Here is a 23,189-nt window from a genome sequence, read left to right as displayed (position 1 = left end):
AGAGGCACTGGAAAGCTGGGCCCTTATCTTTCAACTCAACTCTAATCCATCATTGCTTGAATACTGTTCCTGGGGGGATTCATTCTCCAGGACTTTCAGCCTTCCCCACGTTGTGACTGAGTATTGTCCTCGGCACTGACGCAGGGCTTTGGACTCTTGCATTAACAGGCTGGATGAGAATAATAAGTGGTGAGGGGAAATGGGCAGTACAGACACAGGGTTTGCTGTTGGCCACCCTTCTACCTTTCAGATTTACTCATGCTCCACTCTAATTTTAGTAGGTTTGGTCACTAGTTCTTTAAGATAATAGCTAGTTGTTGTTTCAAAAATAAAATATCTTTAAAATGATTGGAAACAAAGACAAAAGTGGAGTTGTGGTTTTGCTAGAGTTGGTGTCTAGGTCATAGTTGGTGACTATATTCATTGTCTTCCTCCTCTATCAGCCATCCAATCTTTGCTCCCCTTGCTCTTAGCAGCACATCTGCTCACCTGGGTAGATTGCCTGGTGGATAAACCAGGCTTGCATTCCCTTTGGGGTCTGCTGGTTACTTTCTCACATCAGGCCATAGTTACTATAATTGTTGATTTAAAGTTAGCAACTGGCACCAAAAGAGTAAAAGCTACATCAGTAAATCCTCTAAGTTATAAACATATACTTCTGTGTCCTTTTTATTTAGCACCAACCTATTTCCTCATGATAATCAGGGTCAATTGCCCTCATACTACAATCATATAAATATATGTAGTACATAGTACAATCATATATAAATGCACACATACAAACACACACACACACACACACACACACACACACACACACACACGAGGTCTGAAATTAAGTTCGTGAACTAGCCACCATGTGCTTACATCGGCAGCACTGTGCCAACAGCCCAGTAAGATTTCATAGCCTTGGTGTATTAGTGTCTCACAGCTGTGTTCATATCAATGTGTGGAGGTGTCTTGCTGAGTGGCATTCATTATTGTTGTTGTGGGTTTTGTGTGCTGTCACAAGAATGTCTGAGCTTGAATTAGACCAATGAACAAACATTAAATTTCTTGTTAAACTTGGCAAGAGTGGAAGTGAAATCAGGGACACGTTAGTCCAAATTTATGGGATAATTTCATGAAAAAACGGCAGTGTACAAATGGATTAAATGTTTTTCTGAGGGGAGAGAATGCATCACTGATGAAGAGAAGCCAGGGCAGCCAGTAATGACCAGAACTGATGAAAACATTGCAAAAATTCTTTGATTGTGCATCAAAATCATTGGCTGACTGTGAGAAGCATAGCAGATCAAGTAAACATCAGTATAGAAGTAGGAAAATCTTAACTGAAAATCTTGGCATGAGAAAAGTGTGTGCAAAAATGGTCCCAAAGGAGCTCACTTATGAATAAAAGCAAAGGAGAGTCAAAGTTTGCCAAGACCTTTTGGAGAGGCAAGGCAATGTTTTGAGCCATGTTATCACTGGTGATGAAACATGGGTGTAACAATACGACCCTGAAACAAAGTGGCAACGTGCACAGTGGAAGTCAGCCAATTCTCCACAACCAAAAAAGTTCCATCAGTCCAAATCAAGAGTCAAAACAATGTTGCTAAACTTTTTTTTATATCAGAGGGAGTATTCATTATGAATTTGTACCAACTGGACAAACAGTTAATCGAGTTTACTATTTGGAAGTGCTGAAAAGGCTGCGTGAAAAAGTTAGATGAAAACAACCTGAACTTTTCGCCAACAACCATGGCTCTTGCATCACGACAATGCACCAGCTCACAGGACACTCTCTGTGAGGGAGTTTTTAGCCAGTAAACAAGTAACTGTATTGAAACACCCTCCCTACTCACCTGATCTGGCCCCCAGTGACTTCTTTCTTTACCTAAAGATAAAGAAAACATTGAAAGGAAGACATTTTAATGACATCCAGGACATCAAGGGTAATATGATGACAGCTCTGATGGCCATTCCAGAAAAAGAGTTCCAAAATTGCTTTGAAGGTAGGACTAGGTGCTGGCATCAGTACACAGCTTCCCACGGGGAGAAATCCGAAGGTGCCCATAGTGATAATCAGCAATAAGGGATGTGGCACTTTTTCTAGGATGAGTTTGCAAAAGTAATTGTCAGACCATATAAGTATATATAATTCTTTCACAAACTCATCCTAGATAAAGTGCCATATATATAGCAGCAACAGGAGCCTAAAATGACCAAGTGGTATACATAGCTTTATATTTAGAGAACCCTTACTATATTACCTGGAAAAAAAAACATCCCCACTCTGGTAACTAGGACTTCTAGTCTAGTACTACCTAAAGTTTTAGGGACAGGAATACACCTTATCCAAGGTGGTCATTGGGAATAATGGTGAGAAGGGCCACTGATACTTCTATTCTTTTGTTCTCAGGTAATTGTATTCTAACTGTCTGAGACACAACATTATATAATGGTCATTAGTTGAAAGTACCAGGTCTGACAATTAAGTTGGGGAACTCATCCTAGAAAAAGTGCTACATACCTCATTGCTGAATATCACTACAGTCACCTTTGAAGTACTCCCTTTGGGAAGCTATGCACTGATGCCAGCGCATAGTCCCCCCTTCAAAGCAATTTTGGAACTCTTTTTCTGGAATGGCCATCAGAATTGTCGTTGGATTACCCTTGATGTCCTGAAGGTTATCAAAATGTCTTCCTTTCAATATTTTCTTTACCTTCAGGTAAAGAAAGAAGTCATTGGGGTCAGATCAGGTGAGTAGGGAGGGTGTTTCAATACAGTGATTTGTTTACTGGCTGAAAACTCCCTCACAGACAGGGCTGTGTGAGCTGGTGCATTGTCGTGATGCAAGAGCCATGAATTGTTGGCGAAAAGTTTTGTCTGACTTTTTCAGGCAGCCTTTTCAGCACTTCCAAATGGTAAACTTGGTTAACTGTTTGTCCAGTTGGTACAAATTCATAATGAATAATCCCCTCTGATATCCAAAAAGGTTAGCAACATTGTTGCAACGAATTAACGAACTTAATTGTCTGACCTCGTAAGTCTCACATTTTGACAAATAGTGTCTCTACCTTGCAGAGGTTTCAGCTGAGACTTTAAGAGACTAACACGATGCGGTATATGATCGAATCAATGGGTCCTGTGCTTATTTGCTCATTCTCTCAACCTCCACTCAAGACTGTTTCATTGGGGATCTCATGCTAGTTGATAAGACACTCTCAATCCTCAGATATAATGCTAGGAAGTGAAGGAAGGCAAACACATTTGCCCTAGTAAGCATGAAACACTGCTTCTTCTTAAGGAGAAAGAGCCCAGTGTAATCACCTTGCTACCAAGTAGGTGGCTGCTTGGTCTCTTCAAGGAAGGTACTGTATTAGCAGATGCTTAGTGCTCTGTGGTGATCATGATTGCTTATGTATCAGATATTCCACAGTAACTACATCCGCCTTAGTGAGAGAAGTCCAGGATGTGGGACTAGTGGAAAAGTCTCCTTTCTTGTCACGATCACTTCTCTGTTCTTGAGCCCATTGACAAGCACTGAGGTGACCAACAACAAATTCTAGCTGCTATTTACTATCCAAGTCATTCTATTCTCCTGGTTTCCAAGTTTTTTCTTTGCTGTGGAAACTCCCTGAGACATAACGATCTACAGACTTTGTGCCCACTCCAGTAAATTCTACCACATGCCTCTTTCCCAGACAGTCTGGCTTCCTGCATTCCAATCTCAGTCTGTGTCCCTGATCAACAAACCAAGCCATTTGCCACTTCCCAGGAATGTCTCTCTCAATATATGTCCTCATGGTAGGCCACTTCTCCTTCCCCAAAGAGTTAAAGGTCAAATGTACACTGCCAGAAAGATCGCTCACCACTGTACATTACGACTAGCCACTCGTGGACTTGTAGTGGGCAGATATTCATTTCGAGCTTTTATGACCATTTTGAACTTACTCATCTGTTAACCAGGCTTGTTTTGTTGTTGTTGGTTTTGGGGGGTTTTGGGCTTTTTTTTTTTTTGTCTTCTGTCAGTTGATCCTAAGAACCCTCACTCCGTACCATGAGGCTATCTGGGTGAGCTGAAGGAGAGGAATTAGAGCTATAGAGGTAAGTAGCAGGAGATATGGGTCACCTGTTCATGAAACTTATTCCCCACAGACCTTCTGGAATCTGATCTCAAATGAACCACTTTCATTACATAATACATTGCCGCTAAGCCTGCTTGACCTTTTGATTTGTTGAGTCTGAAAATACACAGCTCGTAACGGGAAACTCTATTTGTATACTCACTTGACGTTTCATGATCAGTCTCTTCGTTGCCATCGCCATAGATGTCTATAGGTCGAGATCCAATAATTGTCATTCCAGCTTTACTGCACGTTAAAGGAGATGACATCCACCCTGACTCTCTATCTAGACTCTGTTATTCTGGAATTCTATGATCCCCATTGATGCTAGAGAACCCAGTTACACAGTGACATTTCCTATTTGATAGTAGAAGAATAATCTCCTTTCGTAAAAGAATAATCTCAGACTGAGCTTCACAGTGATGCTTTCTCACTGGAGAGTTTCTCCCTGCTTTAGTGAGAGGAGTAACTTCTGAGAGTTTCCTTGGAACAAAGTCAGCTGGTAGGTTCTCTGTTCTCACATAATAAATCTCTTCTAACATGCCCAACTCTGAATACTAAGTCAATATTAAGTCAAGCCATAACTATCATCCTCATCTAGTTACAGTAACTTATTATCTTTTCGAATTTCAAGGAGACGTTCTTGCAGAGGATTTAGACAATTTCATATATCTTTGCCAGGAGATTAAATACAGAGTCTAATTGGTCTTAGCAATATTATTTTGGATATGTCTCTTAAGGCAAAGATAACAAAAGCAACAACGATAAACCAATGGGACTATATCAAATAAAAAGCTTTTGAACCACAAAAGAAACCATCAACAAAACAAAAAGACAACCTATGAATGGGAGAAGAAATTTGCAAATTACATATCCAATAAGATATTAATCTTCAAAATATATAAAAAACTCATACAGCTCAACATCAAAAATAATAATAATAATCATTAAAAAATGGACAGAGGACCTGAATAGACATTTCTCCAAAGAGAACATACAGATGGCCAATAGACATATGAAAAGATGCTCAACATCACTAATCATCAGAAAAACGCAAATTAAAACCACAATGAGATATCACTTCACACATGTCAGTATGTCTGTCATCAATAAATCAATAACCAACAACTGCTGGAGAGGGTGTGGAGAAAAGGAAACCTTTGTGCTATTAGTGGGATTTCAAACTGGTGCAGCCACTATGGAAAACAGTAGAGTTTCCTCAAAAAAATTAACAATAGAACTGTCATATGACCCAGCAATTCTGCTTCTGGGTATTTATCTGAATACAAAACACTAATTCAAAAATATATATATACCCCTATGCTCATTGCAGCACAATAGCCAAGATATGGAAGAAACCTAAGTTCCCATCAATAGACAACTGAGTAAAGAAGAAGTGGTACATATATACATTGGAATATTTCTTGGCCATAAAAAAGAATGAAGTCTTACCATTTGCAACAACATGCATGGACCTAGAGGGTATTATGCTAAGTGAAATACGTCAGACAGAGAAAGACAAATACTATGATTACACTTATATGTGGAATCTAAAAAACAAAATAAATGAACAAACAAAACAGAAACAAACTGATAGATACAGAGAAAAAACTAATGGTTGCCAGATGGGAGAGAGTGTGGAGGATGAGTGAAAAGGGCGAAAGGGATTAAAAGGCACAAATTGCAAGTTATAAAAATAGTTGTAGAATAGGGTAAAGGGATCAAATATATGGTAATGGAAGGAGAACTGACTCTGGGTGAACACACTGTGATATATAAGTGATGTATTACAGAATTGTACACTTGAAACCTATGTGATTTTACTAACCATTGTCACCCCAATAAATTTAATTTTAAAAAATAGTCAAGGGAATGTAAAGAACAACGTAGGGAATACAGTTAATAATATCGTAATAACTGTATGAAAAGGTAAGACAATTAAGTTTGCGAACCTTCTACTGTGTAAGTGCTCAGTGGAAAGTTTATGAACTTAATTGTCCGACCTTCATAGGGTATCAGATAGGTACTGGACTTACCAGGTGATCACTTCATAAGGTACATAAATGTCTAATAATTATATTATACACACAAAAATAATATAATATTGTATGCCAACTATAATTGAAAAATTAATAAATAAATCCTGAGTAAAAAAAAAGTGCCTTCATATCAATGAACTCAAATAAGTCAAAATCCAAAACCCTTATAGTTTTTCCTTTCTGGTAAAGAGTCCTCAATATATATTCCTAAATATTTTTCTGGTGATAATTTTCATTATAAATTCACCAATTCTTGCCACTCCTTCCGTGGGTAACATATCTCTCATAGCAAGTAATGCACTTTGCCATGCAGGCCATGTTGTGACTTAATTTCATAAACTGTCAATGTTATTCTGAAAATGTACCTTCGCAAAGACCCCATGTTCCGAGCTTGGGAAACACATTGCTGCAGGTGTTGTAGGACAGCAAAATGCTCTCCATGGTCATACACAAACACCTCCTATTATCTCTGTTCTCGGAGCGCTGCCTCTGCCAGGATGCGCCCAGGAGACTTTTCTCCTTTTTACCCTCCTGACACTATCCCTACCATCCTCTGGCCCTACTTAAGGAACAAGACCCAAGGCCCAAGTTTGCAAGCAGAATATTTAGGACTAAGTAGGGAGAGGGAGCAAGATTGGGTGGTCTGGCTGTCATCTCCAAGTGAATTAGGAGATTCAGCCCTCTCTTCTCCCATTAAGGGAGTCAGTCCTGTTGCGTGGCCCTGCATTGATGCCCAGATCTGATTCCCCATAAGTACTAGGAGAAGGGTGAACCTACAGAGGCCCAGCTGCCATCCATGTCTGGGCCAGAGAGGTATGTGTCTCCGTTTTCCTGAGCGGGGGGCATTTTCACATGGTCTCTCTTGCAGAAGGCCAACTTTACACAATACAATTATATTTATTATATTATATATTAATAGAAACCATGCTTTATTATGAAATGAAATATATTCTCTTTATAATTTATGAACTTATGTTACTCATGTATCACTATTATCCTATTACATAAATAATAATATTTTAAAGGGAAACTTTATATTTTAGTACTTTTAATGATACATTTTTCCTGCTTTTGGAACAACAGGGTCCACATTTTCATTTTCCTCTGATCCCTGCAAATGAGAACTTTTTTGATAAAATTTAAAGAGCTAGAGAGGAGGGAGGTGAAAAAAGGTGAAGAAGGGAGGGAAACGTGGTGTGTGTGTGTGGAAGAGAGAGAGAGAGAGAGAGAGAGAGAGAGAGAGAGAGAGAGAGAGAGACCTCAACATTAATGCCTAGCATAACTGTAAAAATACTCATCATCACATATGAAGATTTTTGTGTGACATATGTGACACAAGTTAATTGCAATGTCATAGTTAGTTATTGCTAATAACAGTGGTGGTGGTCATTTTGTGGCCTTGAGACTGATTCTGTTAAAAATCGAGTGCTCTGTATGTTTATTCATTTGTATTCAACTGAGGTTTATATTTGATGCCATACTCCTGACACTTATTAATTTTTTAACTTTCCAGAGGTTGGAGCTACATATATTTGCCTTGGAAACAACTGCAACGAAGTGTTCATAAAGCATAGAAAATATGTGTCATGCTCTGCATTATATTAAGGACTACCAAGAAAAGCTCTGTTTATGCCAGAATGTAGTTAGAAGAAAAGTGAAAGTTAATTGCTTCGCCTTTTCTTTGGGGGGAGTACTGCTGTTGTTTTTTTAATGGAAACAAAGCAAGTGTAATCAATTATACTTGGACAGTGTGCAAAAGTAATTCTTTCTGTTGGTATTAATAATAGGTGTCTCACAAGAGAAGGACTGCCAGTCAGAGACATAAAAAGTGGGGTGAACAAGCTGAGCTGAAGGAGGTATGCTGTGAGTTAGAGTGGATAAATGAGCAGTGTGGGCGTTAACTCCATAACAATTGTTGAATATGGGGAGGAAAGGTAGTAGAGAGTAAAGCTGATCAACGGCTCTTTGAATGTCGTTAAGCTAGAAACTACTAATTCCAACTCTTTGGGGAAAAGGATAGAGTTCACTTTTTATCCTGGAGGTTCAAGATACATAAGCCTGAATTTATGAAGCAAAGTCTTTTTCTCTTTCTATCATTTTCTCTCTGTAAAATATTTTCTAGTAAATAGGGCTTTCCTGCTAACATGTTTCTTAGTCTTCAAGATATTTTATTTTTCTTGTTTCTTCTGCCCAACTGGCTTTGGTACATATAGTGTTTTCTTTTTCTTTTTTTTTTTTTTGGTTTGTTTTTTTAACTCTACATATAGTGGAATTTGATGTTTTCACTACTGTTCTTTGATAACCTTTCCTCTACCATGGAGTCAAATGATTGGAGGTCTGTGAGTTAAATAATAACAGACAGATTAACAAGAGGAAAAACAATTATTCACAAAAAGAGTGTTTCCTGAATAACTAGAGATAGGGATTTATATGCTTAATAAGGGAAAGGGAACTGAGAGAGAAAGCTTCTATGGGAAGAACAAACGAGCTTAATGGGGGACAGACAAATGAGCTTTTAGGGAAACAAATGGAAGTTATGACAGTTTGTGGTAATGTTTGTTTATACGATTTCTCATTCCTGTACCAGTTGCCCCTCTCCTTCCTGGCTGTGAAACTGTACCAGAAAAGTGATTTATTGCAGTTGGCAGTATTACTCTCAAAGGGTGCTGCCTTAACTCAGTTAAGGAAGCTATAAAAAGGCTTATTTTTGCATCTATTGCATCTCAAATGTCTTCGATTTAAAATAATCCTAAAACCAACTCTGAGTGTCTGAGTGTATCTCCATACTACAGAAGACAATGAATGAGTTTCAGGAGGAAGAAGATTGGAGTGATCCCTGACCAAGGATCATACTGACATGAGGAAACAACTATAAGGAGTCATTAGATGATGAAGGTAGCAGGTATGCCACCCCAACATATGTCACTTTGGCATATCGGTCATGTTGAGCTGTAGGCATTTGAAAAACAGAAAATATAAGGTCAAGCTTTCCAGAACACCCTTTATCTGACTGAAGACAAATCTTCCAAAAGGAACTCAGTTGTCATCAATCCCCTCCCTGGGATTTTCATCAACCAGGAATGATTGACTCTTATCACAGGAGAGGAGACTAGAAGTTTACACCATAACCAGACAAACTTTGTCACAACCTGTCATACCTCCCATCTATTGGTCTAAGGGCATATCCATCTTTCCTAAAAAAACATTTACTCTCTCCTAAGAGGCCTACATCCTCCTCTCCTTCCCCTACTAATATAGTATTTAAGTCTGAATTCTAAGCCACACAGGGACTTATTAATTTTTCCCTGGGAATCTCTCATGTATGCATAAGGTATACATGTTAATAAACTTCTGTGTGTTTTCCTCTTGTTAACCTCTCTTTTATTACAAGGGTCTCAAATAAGAACACAAAAGAGTAGAGGGAAAATTATTTTCTTCCACCTACAATGTGCTTGGAGCAGTAAAGAGAGAACTTAACTTGAATAGATAAAAGTGTTTTAGAAAAACAGAACCAACTAATCAACCCAATACACAAACAAACAAAGCAGGACTATCCTCTGATAAATTAGTTAAATGACAAGTGATTATGTATGGGACAATTTTAGGGGAAGGTGGTCTTACATTGTCTTTATTTGGGTCATTCCTTCTGCTTCTACTTTACACATCCATGAGAAAGCATTATTTAAATAAAACATATGAATCTGCCTTCATAAAAAAAAAGAAAGATAGAATTCAGACCTACTGGATAATTTGTCATTTTGCCTTTTATTATTCCAGTGTTGAAACAGTGTTTGTTTGTTTTTTTTTTATGGAGGTAAGTTATTGTATAGATAAATGCTACAAACCAGCTTTGTAAATAGTGATTTTCTCAATTGCTTCATGATAATTTATGCAAGGTGAGAATTCAAGAACCTGAGCTGTACTGATTTTTATACATCGTGAGGGATGGTAACATTATGGGTTCAAATGCATTCCCCCCAAAAGATACATGGGAGTCATTACCATTGGTACCTTTTTAATGTAACTTTATCTAGAAATAGAGTCTTTATACATGTAACCAAGTTAAAATGAGGTCATATTGGATTACAGTGATCCTTAATCTAGTATGATTTGTTAGATTATCCCTAATCTAGTTGTTATCAGAAGAGGAGATGAAACACAGGAGAGTTACAGCCATGGAGATGAAGGCAGAGATTGGATTCATGCTATCAGAGGCTAAGGAAAGTCTAGAGCTACCAGGAGCTGGAAGAGACAAAGAAGAACCTTCTCCTAGAGGCTTCAGAGGGAACACACCCTGACAAACATTGATTTCAGACTATAATAAGGCCTAAAATTAACATTAATTTCTTAATATTAAATATAGTATTGTGTTATAAATACAGTTTTATGTGCTCAATCAGCATCCAAATAATACCCACACTTTGGTATTGGTTGATATGTTTCTCAAGATTCTTTTATTTTATAGCTCCACCTCCATCTCTAGCCTCCAGAACCATGAAAATAAATGTTTGTTGTTTGAAGCCCCCCGAATTGTGATATTTGTTATGATAGCCCTAGGAAACTAATACAGGTGAGAAAACAGTTATCTTTCTTGGTAGCTGCTTTACCTGGCTGAAGCCTCCTTACTTTCGGGAATCTGAGTTTCTCAACTTCTCTTACCAAAACTGAGTTTCTCACACTTAATGTACTGTTGATCATTTTATAGACCTAGGTGAGATGCATTTTAATTTAGATATGAGTCCCCATTGTTCTTTCTCAGCTAGTATAAAAAGTCAATTACACTTTGTGTTCTAAATATTTCACAATAGGATCTCGGAATAACACAAGAAAGAACTGAAAAGTGGCACACAATTCAAATTCATTCAGTTCAACTCCACTTTAAACCTATCAATAAAACTTTAAACACACATTTGCTCTTTGGTTTTAGCAAAATAAGTATTGGAGATTACTAGGGTTAAGATAACAATGTTAGAGGGAAATGGGTTTTATTTTATTTTATTATTTTTTAATTTTTATTTTTCAATTACAGTTGACATTCAATATTATACTAATTTCAAGTCTACAGGATAGTGGTTAGATATTTATATAATCCTCCCAAACAGTCTAGTACCCACCTGGCACCATACATAGTTATTACAATATTATTGACTATATTCCCCATGCTGCACTTTAGATCCCCATGACTATTTCATAACTACACATTTGTGCTTCTTAATCCCTCCATCTTTTTCATCCAGCCCTCTAACTTCCCTCCCACCTGGCAACTATCAGTTTGCTCTCTGTATTTATCAGTTTGTTTCTGTTTTGTTTGTTCATTTACCTTGTTTTTTAGATTCCATATATAAGTGAAATCATATATTTGTCTTTCTCTGTCTGACTTATTTTACTTAGCATAATATATTCTAGGTCCATCCATGTTGTCGCAAATGGTAAGATTTCACTATTTTTATGGCCAAGAAATAGTCCATTGTATATGTGTACCATCTCTTCTTCATCCAATTGTCTATTGATGAACACTTAGGTTGTTTCCATATCTTGGCTATTATAAACAGTGCTGCAATGAACATAGGGATGCACATATCTTTTTGAATTTAATGTTTTGGACTTATTCAGATAAATACCCAGAAGTAGAATTGCTGTGTCATATGACAGTTCTAGTGTTAATTTTTTGAGGAACCTCCATACTCTTTTCCATAGTGGCTGCACCAAATGGCAATCCCACCAATAGTACACAAGGGTTCCCTTTCTCCACATCCTCACCAACAGTTGTTTGTTGATTTATTGATGATGGCCATTCTGACAGGTGTAGGCTGATATTTCATTTTGGTTTTAATTTTCATTTTCCTGATGATTAGTGATGTTGAGCATCTTTTCATATGTTTATTGACCATCTGTATGTCCTTTTTGGAGAAAAGTCTACTCAGGTCTTTTGTCCATTTTTTTAAATCAGATTGTTAATTTTTTTGGTGTTGAGTTGTACGAGTTCTTTATATATTTTGGATATTAACCCCTTACCAGGTGTAGCATTGGCAAATATCTTCCCAATTTAGTAGGTTGTCTTTTTGTTTGTTGATGGTTTCCTTCAGTGTGCAAAATCTTTTGGGTTTGTCTTTCCATTTCTTTTAAAAATGTGTTATAGTTTTCAGTGTATAGGTCTGTTACATCCTTGGTTAACTTTATTCCTAGGTATTTTATTCTTTTTGTTGCAATGTATTGGAAGAATAAACATAGAAAAAATAGCCATATTACCCAAAACAATATATGGATTTAATGCAATCCACATCAAAATCCCAATGTCATTTTTTAAAGACATGGGACAAAAAATCATCAGATTTGTATAGAACCACAAAAGAGCCCGAATAGCCAAAGCAATCCTAAGAAAAAAGAATGATACTGGAGGTATCGCACTCCCTGACTTCAGCTTGTACAACAGGGTAACAATAATCAAAACAGCATGGTATTGGCAGAAAAACAGACACATAGACCAATGGAATAGAATTGAAAACCCAGAAATAAACCACATATATATGGGCAGAAAATTTTTGACAGAGGAGCCAAAGACATACAATAGAGAAAAGACAGCCTCTTCAATAAATGGTTGTGGGAGAACTGGAAAACCACATGCAAAAGAATGAAACTAGACTACTATCTGTCACGGTGTACCAAAATTAACTCAAAATGGATCAAAGACTTAACATAAGACCTGAAACAATAAACTGCATAGAAAAAAAAACATAGGTACTAAAGTAGGACCTTGGGTTCAGAGAGGATTTTACGAATTTGACCTCAAGGTCAAGGGAAATAAAAGTGAAATAAGTGAATGGGACTATATCAAACTTAAAAGCTTCTGCACAGCAAAAGAAACCATCAACAAATTAAAGATGCAACCAATTGAAAAGGAGAAAATATTTGCAAATAATGCCTCCGATAAGGGACTGCCGGAGCCTGCCGGCCAGTCGAGCAGATGACCTGACTGAGGGGGTGAGGATACAGAAAAGAGACAGAAACGAAAGATGGGGTTGGGAGGACTGCTAGTCCCGAAGAACCCAGCAGCCCCGAGTTTATTTGTCTCAGCCAATTTATACAGCACATAAGCAGGAACATTCCCACCGTTATTTGCAGAATGTGGTGACTTTTGTGTTTTTTATCTTCCTTGTTTCTTGGCGTTCGGAACATGCTGACCTTCACATGTAGCCAACCTCCCTGTTCTTGTAAGCTTCTAGATAAGCAAGTTACTGTGAAACTCAGCCAAATATTTCTAAGACAAACGCCCTGGGGGGGGGCGCATCAATGGCTCCCTGCATCTCCCCCCTTTTTATTTTATAGAGCTAAGGTGCTTATCCCAAGTGACGCCTGTCTTAAGTTGTCTCACCTTGTATCAAAGGATCTTACTCGTCTTTGGCAATGCACATCCTATTTTATCGGATGCCGCCTGGCTTGAGTTGTCCTGTACCAAGAGAGAGACTTACTCGTCATCGGCAAAATCACTTATTTATGGGGGCACCTCTTTGCTCTCGCGGAGAGTTATAGCATGGTATCAGGGCGTTTTTGTCTTTTGGTATGTAACAGCAACCTATGTAAGGTGACTTTAGTTGTTGAGAGGTCTCGGATAATCAATTGAAGCACACAGGGAAATATCAGTAACCCAAGAAGCACCAAGCCCGCAAGTCCAATGAGGGCTCCTATTCCATGTTGTCAGGCTGTAAGAGATGGGAAGCGGGATTGTATCCCTTCAACCATCTGTTTTGCCATTTCGGCAAGGGAAGTATCCAGCTGAGGTGCTTCTCTTAGGGCTAGAATATCTTGATGTAATTGTATCAAATTTAGAGAGGCATTATCATGATGCCAAATACCTGCAAGATGTTTTTGAACTTTATCCCAACCATAATCAGACTTATTATAAACCTTTCGGGTCACACAAATATGTTTAAAGTTTGCATGGCAGTCCAGATTTATGCGTAGTTTTATACTCTGTACCTCTCTTCCTATGAGAGACATAGTGTCATACAATGCATTTAAGCGTTCTTCTACTTTTTGATCTATAGCTTCTTGGATAGCAAGAGTTTGTGTAACATTAGCAGATAGCTGATTGACATATTGTGCAGTCTGAATAGATTGAGAAAGAGAGACAGCTGCGGTAGTAGCAGCAGCAATCAGAGTAACTAAGGCAGCAATACCTGCTACAAGGAGACCTACAAAGCGTTTTGGGCGTGAAAGCAATTCAGTAACTTGCTTGAATAGCTGAACTCCCTCATCACTATACCAGGGACCCGTAAGGTTTACGGGTACCATTACAAAAGAAGGTTGATGTAGGAGTACAAGTTTGTTAGTGGCAGAGATATTATAAACACAATTAGTAAGGGTACAATTATAACAACTAACATTCCAATGACTTTCGGCAGAAGTTATTGTCACATTTTCAATTAGAAGTACATAGGGTTCTGGCACGCAGGCCTGTACTTTGTAATAGCCAACATTAACCCGTACAACCTGTACATTCCCTCGTGGATCCCCAGTCTCCCCCCCCATAGCGGCCACCAACCGCCACAAATAAGACTGTATGGGGCCGCCGTCCATAGTTAATAGAGTCTCTACCAGATATAATTTTCCCATATTGTCTTTTTTTTGAAGACCCCAATTTATCAAATACCCTGAGTTACTGGTATTATACACCGTACCGTTAGTCCCACGGCACCTAAGCCATACAGGTTGTCCCGTATGGTTGTTGTTGTCGCGTTCACAAACAGGGAAATCAGGTGCTCCCGATGTAATATTTGGCACTCCTGCTCCTGTGAGTTCTGTCATCCAAACTTCCCAATTGGTCAAATTGGTGGTGATTTGTTGGAACTCATTGTCCCCATCCTTGAGGGGACTGTTTATCTGGACCAAGTAGCTCCTTCTGGATAGAGTCAGGTTAACTAGGAGACAGTTGTTCTTGTCCCCGGGGTTTTTTGTGAAGCAAATGGGCCTCCCTGTGGATAGGCCATCAAAACTGAAGTTTTTCGCCTTTGTCGGACGAATGTGGCTGCTGGAAAAACCACCCATACACCAAGTGTTGTTGGTGTAGACAGGAATCTCTGGATGATCCCAGGCAGCCGGTTGGAGCAATGGGGGGTTAGGCACGTATGTCCAATAGTTATTCCCTTGTCCCTGACTCTTCGAGGCTGCGCCTAGCAGGACCAGCACGGTCAGGAACATCTTTTGAGAAGTTACCACTGAGGAGCTGCGCGTCTGTGGAGATTCAACTGGACTCATCATCACTGTCTTCAGGGTCTAGGGGCTGCTGGTCCCTCCACTTCTTAGATTTTTCCGCATGGCGTATCAGTCTTTCCGGGAGCCACCTCGGGGCGTCAGCATCCTGTGGAAAAACACAAACATATCCTCGGCCCCATATGAGGACCGGGTCTGGGCCTTGTCACGAACCCGTAAGTGGGTCCTTTCATTTAACCAAGGCCTGGGGGCTGGCAGAAGGATGCCAAAAGCGATCTGCTGTACTCTTGAGAAACATTAACAATTTGGCAGGTTGGGCAAGTTTGAACTATATGTCTGGCCTATTTGTAAGTAATAGGAAAATGAGCTTGAAGGCCAGCAGCATTTGTATGGGTTAAAGAATGAAACTCAGTTGCCTCAGTAATTAGAACATTAGCAATCAATGAATCAGCAACAGCATTGCCACGCATCAGTTGTCCCGGTAGGGAGGTGTGGGCACGTATATGAGTAATGAAGAATGGATGTTGTCGGTTTTTGACCACCTGTTGAAGCTGATTAAAAAGAAACTGGAGAGACGGGCTTGAGTTATTAGACAGTAATGCCATCTCAATGTTTTTTACTGTGTGAACTACATAAGCTGAATCAGAGACAATATTTAAAGGTTTAGTATAATCCTATAAGGCAGTTAATACAGCAAGTAACTCTGCTCTCTGTGCAGAGGTGCAATTAGTTTGAATGACTTGTTGATTTATTTTACTTATTATCGCTGTCCTGTCGTTACTAGACCCATCAGTAAAAACTGTTACAGCTTTTGAAATTGGAGCTGGACTTAATCTCTTAGGGAGAATCCAACTGGTCTTTAGAAGGAATGGAAACAATTTATTTTTTGGATAGTGATTATCAATAATTTTAAAATATCCATAAATAGCAACTTGCCAGATTTTAGAATGGGTATTTAAGTATATAATTTGTTGTTTTTTAAACGGGACTACTATTTTATCAGCTTAGATTCCGTTTAAATAAAGAACTTAAGTGTGAGCTCATAAAACAAGCTCTGAAATTAATTCCAAATAAGTTGGGAGTGATTTGACAAAATTATTAGGTAGAAACAGCCACTCTACCAAGTCAGTTTGTTGAATTATCACCGCTGTAGGTGAATGGGGGATCCCATATGCGAGGCTCCTCAGGAGGCGGAGCAGTGAAATTATTTACAGGGGGATCCCTACCCCTGGGATTTCATGGACCGGTGTAAGCAATCAGGGGAGGTCTGGAAACGCTTTTTCCAGTATAAGGCACCTGGGGAGGTCCGAGACGACTCTCTCCCTCTTTGTTGACCTTAAGCCTCACACGCTGTCCCTGAAGAATTTTTATTTGCTGAGAAAGTGTATAAATTGGATCTGAAGGCTGTCTGCTTTCTTGAGCTGCAGCCACTACTGGGGGACATTTTCCCCTATCAACCTTAGCTGCAGCCTCTTCCAAACCTTCCTGATCTTGCAGATCTAATTCTTCCCATAGCTCATCCGGCACTTTCTGATAAGTAGGTTCATTATTGTATATCGGAGCTCCCTCCCCCTCCTCTCCTTCCTCCGGAGCAGAGGCAGAAACGGGAAGCTCCACATTCCCTGCCTGCTTTACCTTTTTTAGCCTACAGCCCTCATGTCTAAGATCTAAGCAGTCTCTAATTAAAGTCCATAGCCCAAATGTCTCTACTGGGACCAGTTGAGGTCCGTGGGCAGTATAATAATCCTGCACTCTCTCTCCAACCTTTGTCCATGTTTCCGAGCTAACTGTCCCTTCTTCTGGGAAGCATGGACAAACCTCCTCTACAAACTGCAGAAAAGAGTGCAGCTGTGTGGTGCTAACCTTAGTGCCCCTTGAACGGAGCATGGTCTTTAAGACCTGTACAAATAGCGCTTTGCTATTCTCTTGCCCCATAATTTTTTACTCCCAACTATATATCTACTAACCGCTCCCTTACCGACTCACGTGTCCGAGTCACTTGCGCGCTTTTCCCGAGCGGTGTCCTCTACCGTGGTCCCAGGTTTTCAGGTCCCTGTTCGGGCGCCACTTGCCGGAGCCTGCCGGCCAGTCGAGCAGATGACCTGACTGAGGGGGTGAGGATACAGAAAAGAGACAGAAACGAAAGATGGGGTTGGGAGGACTGCTAGTCCCGAAGAACCCAGCAGCCCCGAGTTTATTTGTCTCAGCCAATTTATACAGCACATAAGCAGGAACATTCCCACCGTTATTTGCAGAATGTGGTGACTTTTGTGTTTTTTATCTTCCTTGTTTCTTGGCGTTCGGAACATGCTGACCTTCACATGTAGCCAACCTCCCTGTTCTTGTAAGCTTCTAGATAAGCAAGTTACTGTGAAACTCAGCCAAATATTTCTAAGACAAACGCCCTGGGGGGGGGCGCATCAATGGCTCCCTGCAAGGGACTAATATTCAAAATATGGATTGTAATATTTAATATTTTTATTAATTGTAATAAAAATAATAAAATAAAATAAAACCTATTTCCCTCTAACATTTTTATCTTAACCCTAGTAATCTCCAATACTTATTTTGCTAAAACCATAGAAAAAAACATACAACTCAATAAACAAAACAAAACAAAACAATCCAATTAAAAACATACAACTCAAAACAAAACAAAACAAAACAAAACAATCCAATTAAAAAATGGGTGAAGGACCTGAATAGACATTTCTCCAAAGAGGACATACAGATGAACAATAGACATATGAAAAGATGTTCAACATCACTAATCATCAGAGAAATGCAAATATAAACCACAATGAGATATCACTTCACCCCAGTCAGAATGCCTATCATCAACAAGAAAAATAGCAACAAGTGTTGGAGAGGCTGTGGAGAAAAAGGAACCCTCATATACTGTTGGTGGGAATGCAGATTGGTGCAGCCGCTATGGAAGGCAGTGTGGAGGGTCCTCAAAAAATTAAGAATAGAATTACCACATGACCCAGCAATCCCTCTTCTGGGTATATAACCAAAAAAATATGTAAACATTTATTCATAATGAAATATGTGCTCCAATGTTCATTGCAGCTTTATTTACAGTGGCCAAGACATGGAAACAACCAAAGTGTCCTTTGATAGATGATTGAATAAAGAATATGTGGTATATATAAACAATGGAATACTATTCTGCCACAAGAAAACATGAAATACTACCATTTGTGACAATATGAATGAAAGTTGAGATTATTATGCTAAGTGAAAAAAGTCAGACAGAAAAAGTAGAGAACCATATGATTTCACTGATATGTGGTGTATAAAACTGAAAACAACAAAAGGACAAGACAAACAAATGAAGAAAGAGAAACTCATAGACACAGACAATAGTTTAGTGGTTACCATAAGGTAAGAGGATAAGAGGGTGGTAGATGAGGGTAAAGGGGATCCAATATATGGTGATGGAAGGAGAACTGATTCTGGGTGGTGAACACACAATGTGATATATAGATGATGTATTACAGAATTGTATACTTGAAACCTATGTAACTTTACTAACCATTATCACCCCATAAACTTGAATTGGAAAAAAAAGACTTTTTGGCTTCATGTAGTGCCTTTTGTCTATTTTTTCATTTGTTTGTGTTAAATTGGTTTTATTTTAAAACACTGTACAGCACCTAGTCCACAGTAGGTATGCAAGGATGAAAGGCTACCATGTTGTTAAAATAAAGGAATTTTTGAAGCAAAAAATGAGATAAAACTGAAGTTTTGGTTATTTGTCTATAAATACAATGTATATTCTAAAAGCATTCATTTTATCAGATGTTTGAGAAGACAAGGCTTTTTTGTTTTTTGTTGGTTTTGTTTTTTTTTTAATGAACACAGAATACAAATGTAAAATAGTGACTTTTAAAATAGAATCTTTCCGCTGGAATAAGAAAGTTATTTTGGCAAAGCCCAGACCACTAATATTTTCATATTTCTATCTCATATTTAGGAAGAGGATAAAAGTGTGTTACAGGATAAAAATAATATTTTTAAATGATAATAGAAAGTGCAGGAAACATGTTAAATGACACCAAAGGGACAGAACCAGCAAAAATTTAGACTATGGGAAACTTTATAGAACAAATGACCTGGTTCCTTAAATAAATAAATTTTTATTGCACACACACACATACACAGAAGAGAGAGATGGCGGTGGGGCTAGAAATTAAAAGAATCTTGACAAATATATCAACCAATACCAAAGCATGGATATTATTTGGATCCTGATTGAACATATAAATCTGTACTTATGACACAATAATATATTTAACATTAAGAAATTAATGTTAATTTTTGGCCTTATTATAGTATGGTAATTCTGTTTATTAAGAAACTTTTACCTTTTAAAAACATATGCTAAAGTTATTATAGATGAAATTCTATGATATCTTGCATTTACTTCCAAATGCCAGTGCTGGCAGGAAAGAAATAGATTGCTATATAGATCAAAGAAATTGGTAATAAATCGCCAATAGTTGAAACTAGGTTATGGGAATATGCTTATTTAACATTATATATATATATATATATATATATATATATATATATATATATATATATATATATATATAATTTTCTATGATAAATGCTGAAAACATATTAATAAATGTATTCCGAGGCTGTGAAGGTTTTGGAATCTAGTTACAATGTGTGTGAATATACCGGGGGTGCTAAAAAATGTATTCACATGACTTGTATTCATCTTTGGTTATGGATATATTGAGTAGTATAATTTTAATACAGTTTTTTCCTTTCTTAAAATGTGTATACATTTTTTTGGCACCCTCTATATAAAATTAATCACAGAAATTAAAATCAACTATCAATTGAATAATGCAAAACTCTAAATGTTATACAAATTTAAACTGTAATCACTGGTCAAGCTGGTTAGGAATAGAGAGTATTTCTAACTGGGATGAAGAAGAATGGATAAGATGAAAATAGACAAAGGGGAAAAGAAGAGGGAATCAATTGGCATAGCAAACTATACTCTAGATTATACTCCCTGGTTAGGGAAAAATTCTCTGTTTACTTTTACTCTCACACTGACTACTTCTGACACCACATGTTTGGGTTTCTCTCATACCGGATGTCCTACAATTCAGTTCAGTCCTGACAGTATCTACCTGGACTTCAAGTCTGATCCCACAGGTTAAGGGCTCCGTCCTACAAGACCGCCCCCATACAGAAGTTAATCTCAAATCTCAGGATGTCGCTTATACTTCTGGCTATAAATTGGGCTTCCCCAATGCTCTCTTTGGGTTCAACAATTTGCTAGAATGGCTCACAGAGCTCAGGGAAACACATTTAGCAGTTTATCGTAAAGGATAGATTAAAGGATATAGATAAACAACTACCGTATTTCCCCCAAAATAAGACCTAACTAGAAAATAAGCCTTAGCATGATTTTTCAGGATGATTTTTCAGGATGATAAGCCCTCATGCGTCTTTTGGAGCAAAACCTAATATAAGACCCGGTCTCATCTTGAGGGAAACACAGTAGATTAAGAGACACATAGGTCCAAAACGTCTGTTCTTGTGGAGTAGGAATATTCCACCCCCCAGGCACATGGATATGTTCACCAACGTAGAAGCTATTCAAACCTGTACATTCGGGGCTTTTGCGAAGGCTTTATCACGCAGACATGACAGAATGTTAGAGCATTTTCTAGCCCCTCCCGCCTTTCTGGAGGGTAGAAGGTAGGGCTGAAAGTTCCGAGCTTCTAATCATAGTTTATTCTTTCTAGTGACCAGTCCCTATCCAGCACCCACCAAGAGCTGTCCCATTAGAACAAAAGACACTCCTATCACTCAGGAAATTAGAAAAGTTTTAGGAGCTCTGTATCAGGAACAGAGGTCAAAGACAAAACATTAGCTGAAACTAAAGTTAGAGACCAATATATTAATATATATTTCTTACTGTTTCACATCCTCCAATCTTATACCTCCCCCAAGCTAATATTTAGTCATATTACCTTTATTCAATTGCTTAGGCCAAAACCTAGGGGACATGCTTATATTTTTTTTGAATAATAAATAAGCTCCACATTCAATCTGTCATTATGTCAGTTTGACTCCACCTACAAAGTATATCTGGCATCTGGCAATTTCTCATATCTTATCCCTTAACTGCCTAGCCAAAGCTACCATCATCTCTTATCTGGGCTACTATACCAGTCTTCTAGTGGGTGTCCTTGTGTTGTTGTAGGGTTTTAACCAGGGAAGGATGTAATTGAATTTAAGCTTTTAACATGCTCACCATAGCTGTTATGTGGAGATTACACTGGAACAGCTGTGAAGGGTGGATCAAGAGAAGACACAAGGATTTACCAGGACCCAAATCCTTCAGTGCTTTATAGTAGCTGAGGCTGCCTGTATCCTTACCCAGGTAAAAGGAAAATTGTACTGGGCCAGTTAAACAGGCAAGGAAGATTTATCGAAGACTATTGCAATAGGGTAGAGAAACTAAACTCAATTCCATTGAAACAAAAGGCAGGAGAGATTTAGGCACTGAGAAGACCTTACTAGAGGATGTTGGGGGGAAATTGGCCTATATTATTAGGTAATCTGTGTTTGCTAATTGACACTTAATGAAGTTAGACTTCAACCTCCCATGGAGACTGGAAGATAGAGTGTTGCTTATCTTGATTACATTTCAAAGGGATGGCTCCCAGATCTTTTCATAAGACTTTCCTGGGTTGTAGAAGGTTTATAACTTGAAGGGGCACAGAAAGATTTATAATACAAGTTTTGTAAAGTACGTGCTCTAAGAAAAGTGAGGTCAAAGGCCTATACTCAGGAAGAAATGCACTTAAGAATTTAGTCAAGCTGAGCGGAACATTAAGACCATCTTGGTCATCTACTATTTATTACTAATATTATAAAACAGTAGTTGATTAATTTCCGTTCTCAAGATGACCAAATTTAGAAGATAGCTTTGCGCAATGTCAGAAAGAAAACACTATATCGTTACTTCTACATTTAAAAACAATGCAGTCATTTTGGTTCTTTGGAAGGTTGGAATCTAGACCACAATAATGTGGTTGACAGGAGATTTGCAGGGCATAGTCTGTGCAGTGAGGTTAAGGGAACATTATTTGCCCAAATCTGTTTAGAGACTAGACTGAACAGATGTTCATAACAGAGCATAGATACTTGGAAGGTGATACACCCAAAAGGAAATGAATTCTTTAAAGTCATTTAGAGTAGTATAATGAGGTGCGACAAACTGAAACTAGACATTAGGAAAGTATTTCTAAATGTAGGGTTGATTAGATTTTGGAATAATTTGCTGGGAAAAGGTCACTAAGTTCCCGTCACTACGAACATTCAAGAATAGATTAGATGAATACAGATTGCTATTTATGGCCACAGTGACAAGGTCAAACTCACTGTAATACACAGAAGCAAACTCTGTGACCCTGATGATGTTTTTCCTTCTCTGTGGTAACATTCACTTGATTTTACAAAACAACAAAAACAAAAGCACCATAATTTATAATATTAACTTAGATCAAGGATTCACACAACAAAATTGCATCTCTTTATCCTGTTTTCCTTTAAGCTACCTTTAAGAGGGTAGATGTTTGCATCAGTAAAGTGAGCAAAAATGGTGCCCATTTTACATTAAAAGGAAGTAATTTGCAGCCAATGTGCTTTTATTAACGAATTGTTATTTGGTTAGAAAATACCAAATATGTTATTTGGTTAGTCTGACGGTAGTTTATCTCCTTAATGGCCCTATTTAATAGTAACCCAGTTCTTGTAAGAAAAGATGATATAGGAACATTTGTGACAACA

General features: G+C 38.2%; 1 protein-coding gene across 1 annotated transcript; it reads right to left on the bottom strand.

Annotated features, from left to right (window-relative positions):
* Positions 1-13,137: 13,137 nt before the first annotated feature.
* Positions 13,138-17,645, bottom strand: LOC308508466 (endogenous retrovirus group K member 13-1 Env polyprotein-like). The gene is made up of 2 exons (XM_081075171.1): positions 17,338-17,645; positions 13,138-15,507 (listed from the first exon to the last, which is right to left on the bottom strand). Exon 2 carries the CDS (start codon positions 15,405-15,407, stop codon positions 13,845-13,847), a length of 1,563 nt encoding a protein of 520 aa, XP_080931297.1. The 5' UTR covers positions 15,408-15,507; positions 17,338-17,645; the 3' UTR covers positions 13,138-13,844.
* Between the last annotated feature and the right edge of the window lie 5,544 nt (positions 17,646-23,189).

Source organism: Rhinolophus hipposideros (assembly GCF_964194185.1).
Source record: "Rhinolophus hipposideros genome assembly, chromosome: 2".
In the NCBI taxonomy this organism is placed as follows: Eukaryota; Metazoa; Chordata; class Mammalia; order Chiroptera; family Rhinolophidae; genus Rhinolophus; species Rhinolophus hipposideros.
The sequence above is the reverse complement of the archived record's forward strand: the minus strand, read 5'-3'. Positions and strand labels throughout refer to the sequence as shown.

Coding starts and splice junctions, on each gene's coding strand:
- LOC308508466 (XM_081075171.1), bottom strand. CDS start 15,407: ATGATGAGTCCAGTTGAATCTCCACAGACGCGCAGCTCCTCAGTGGTA.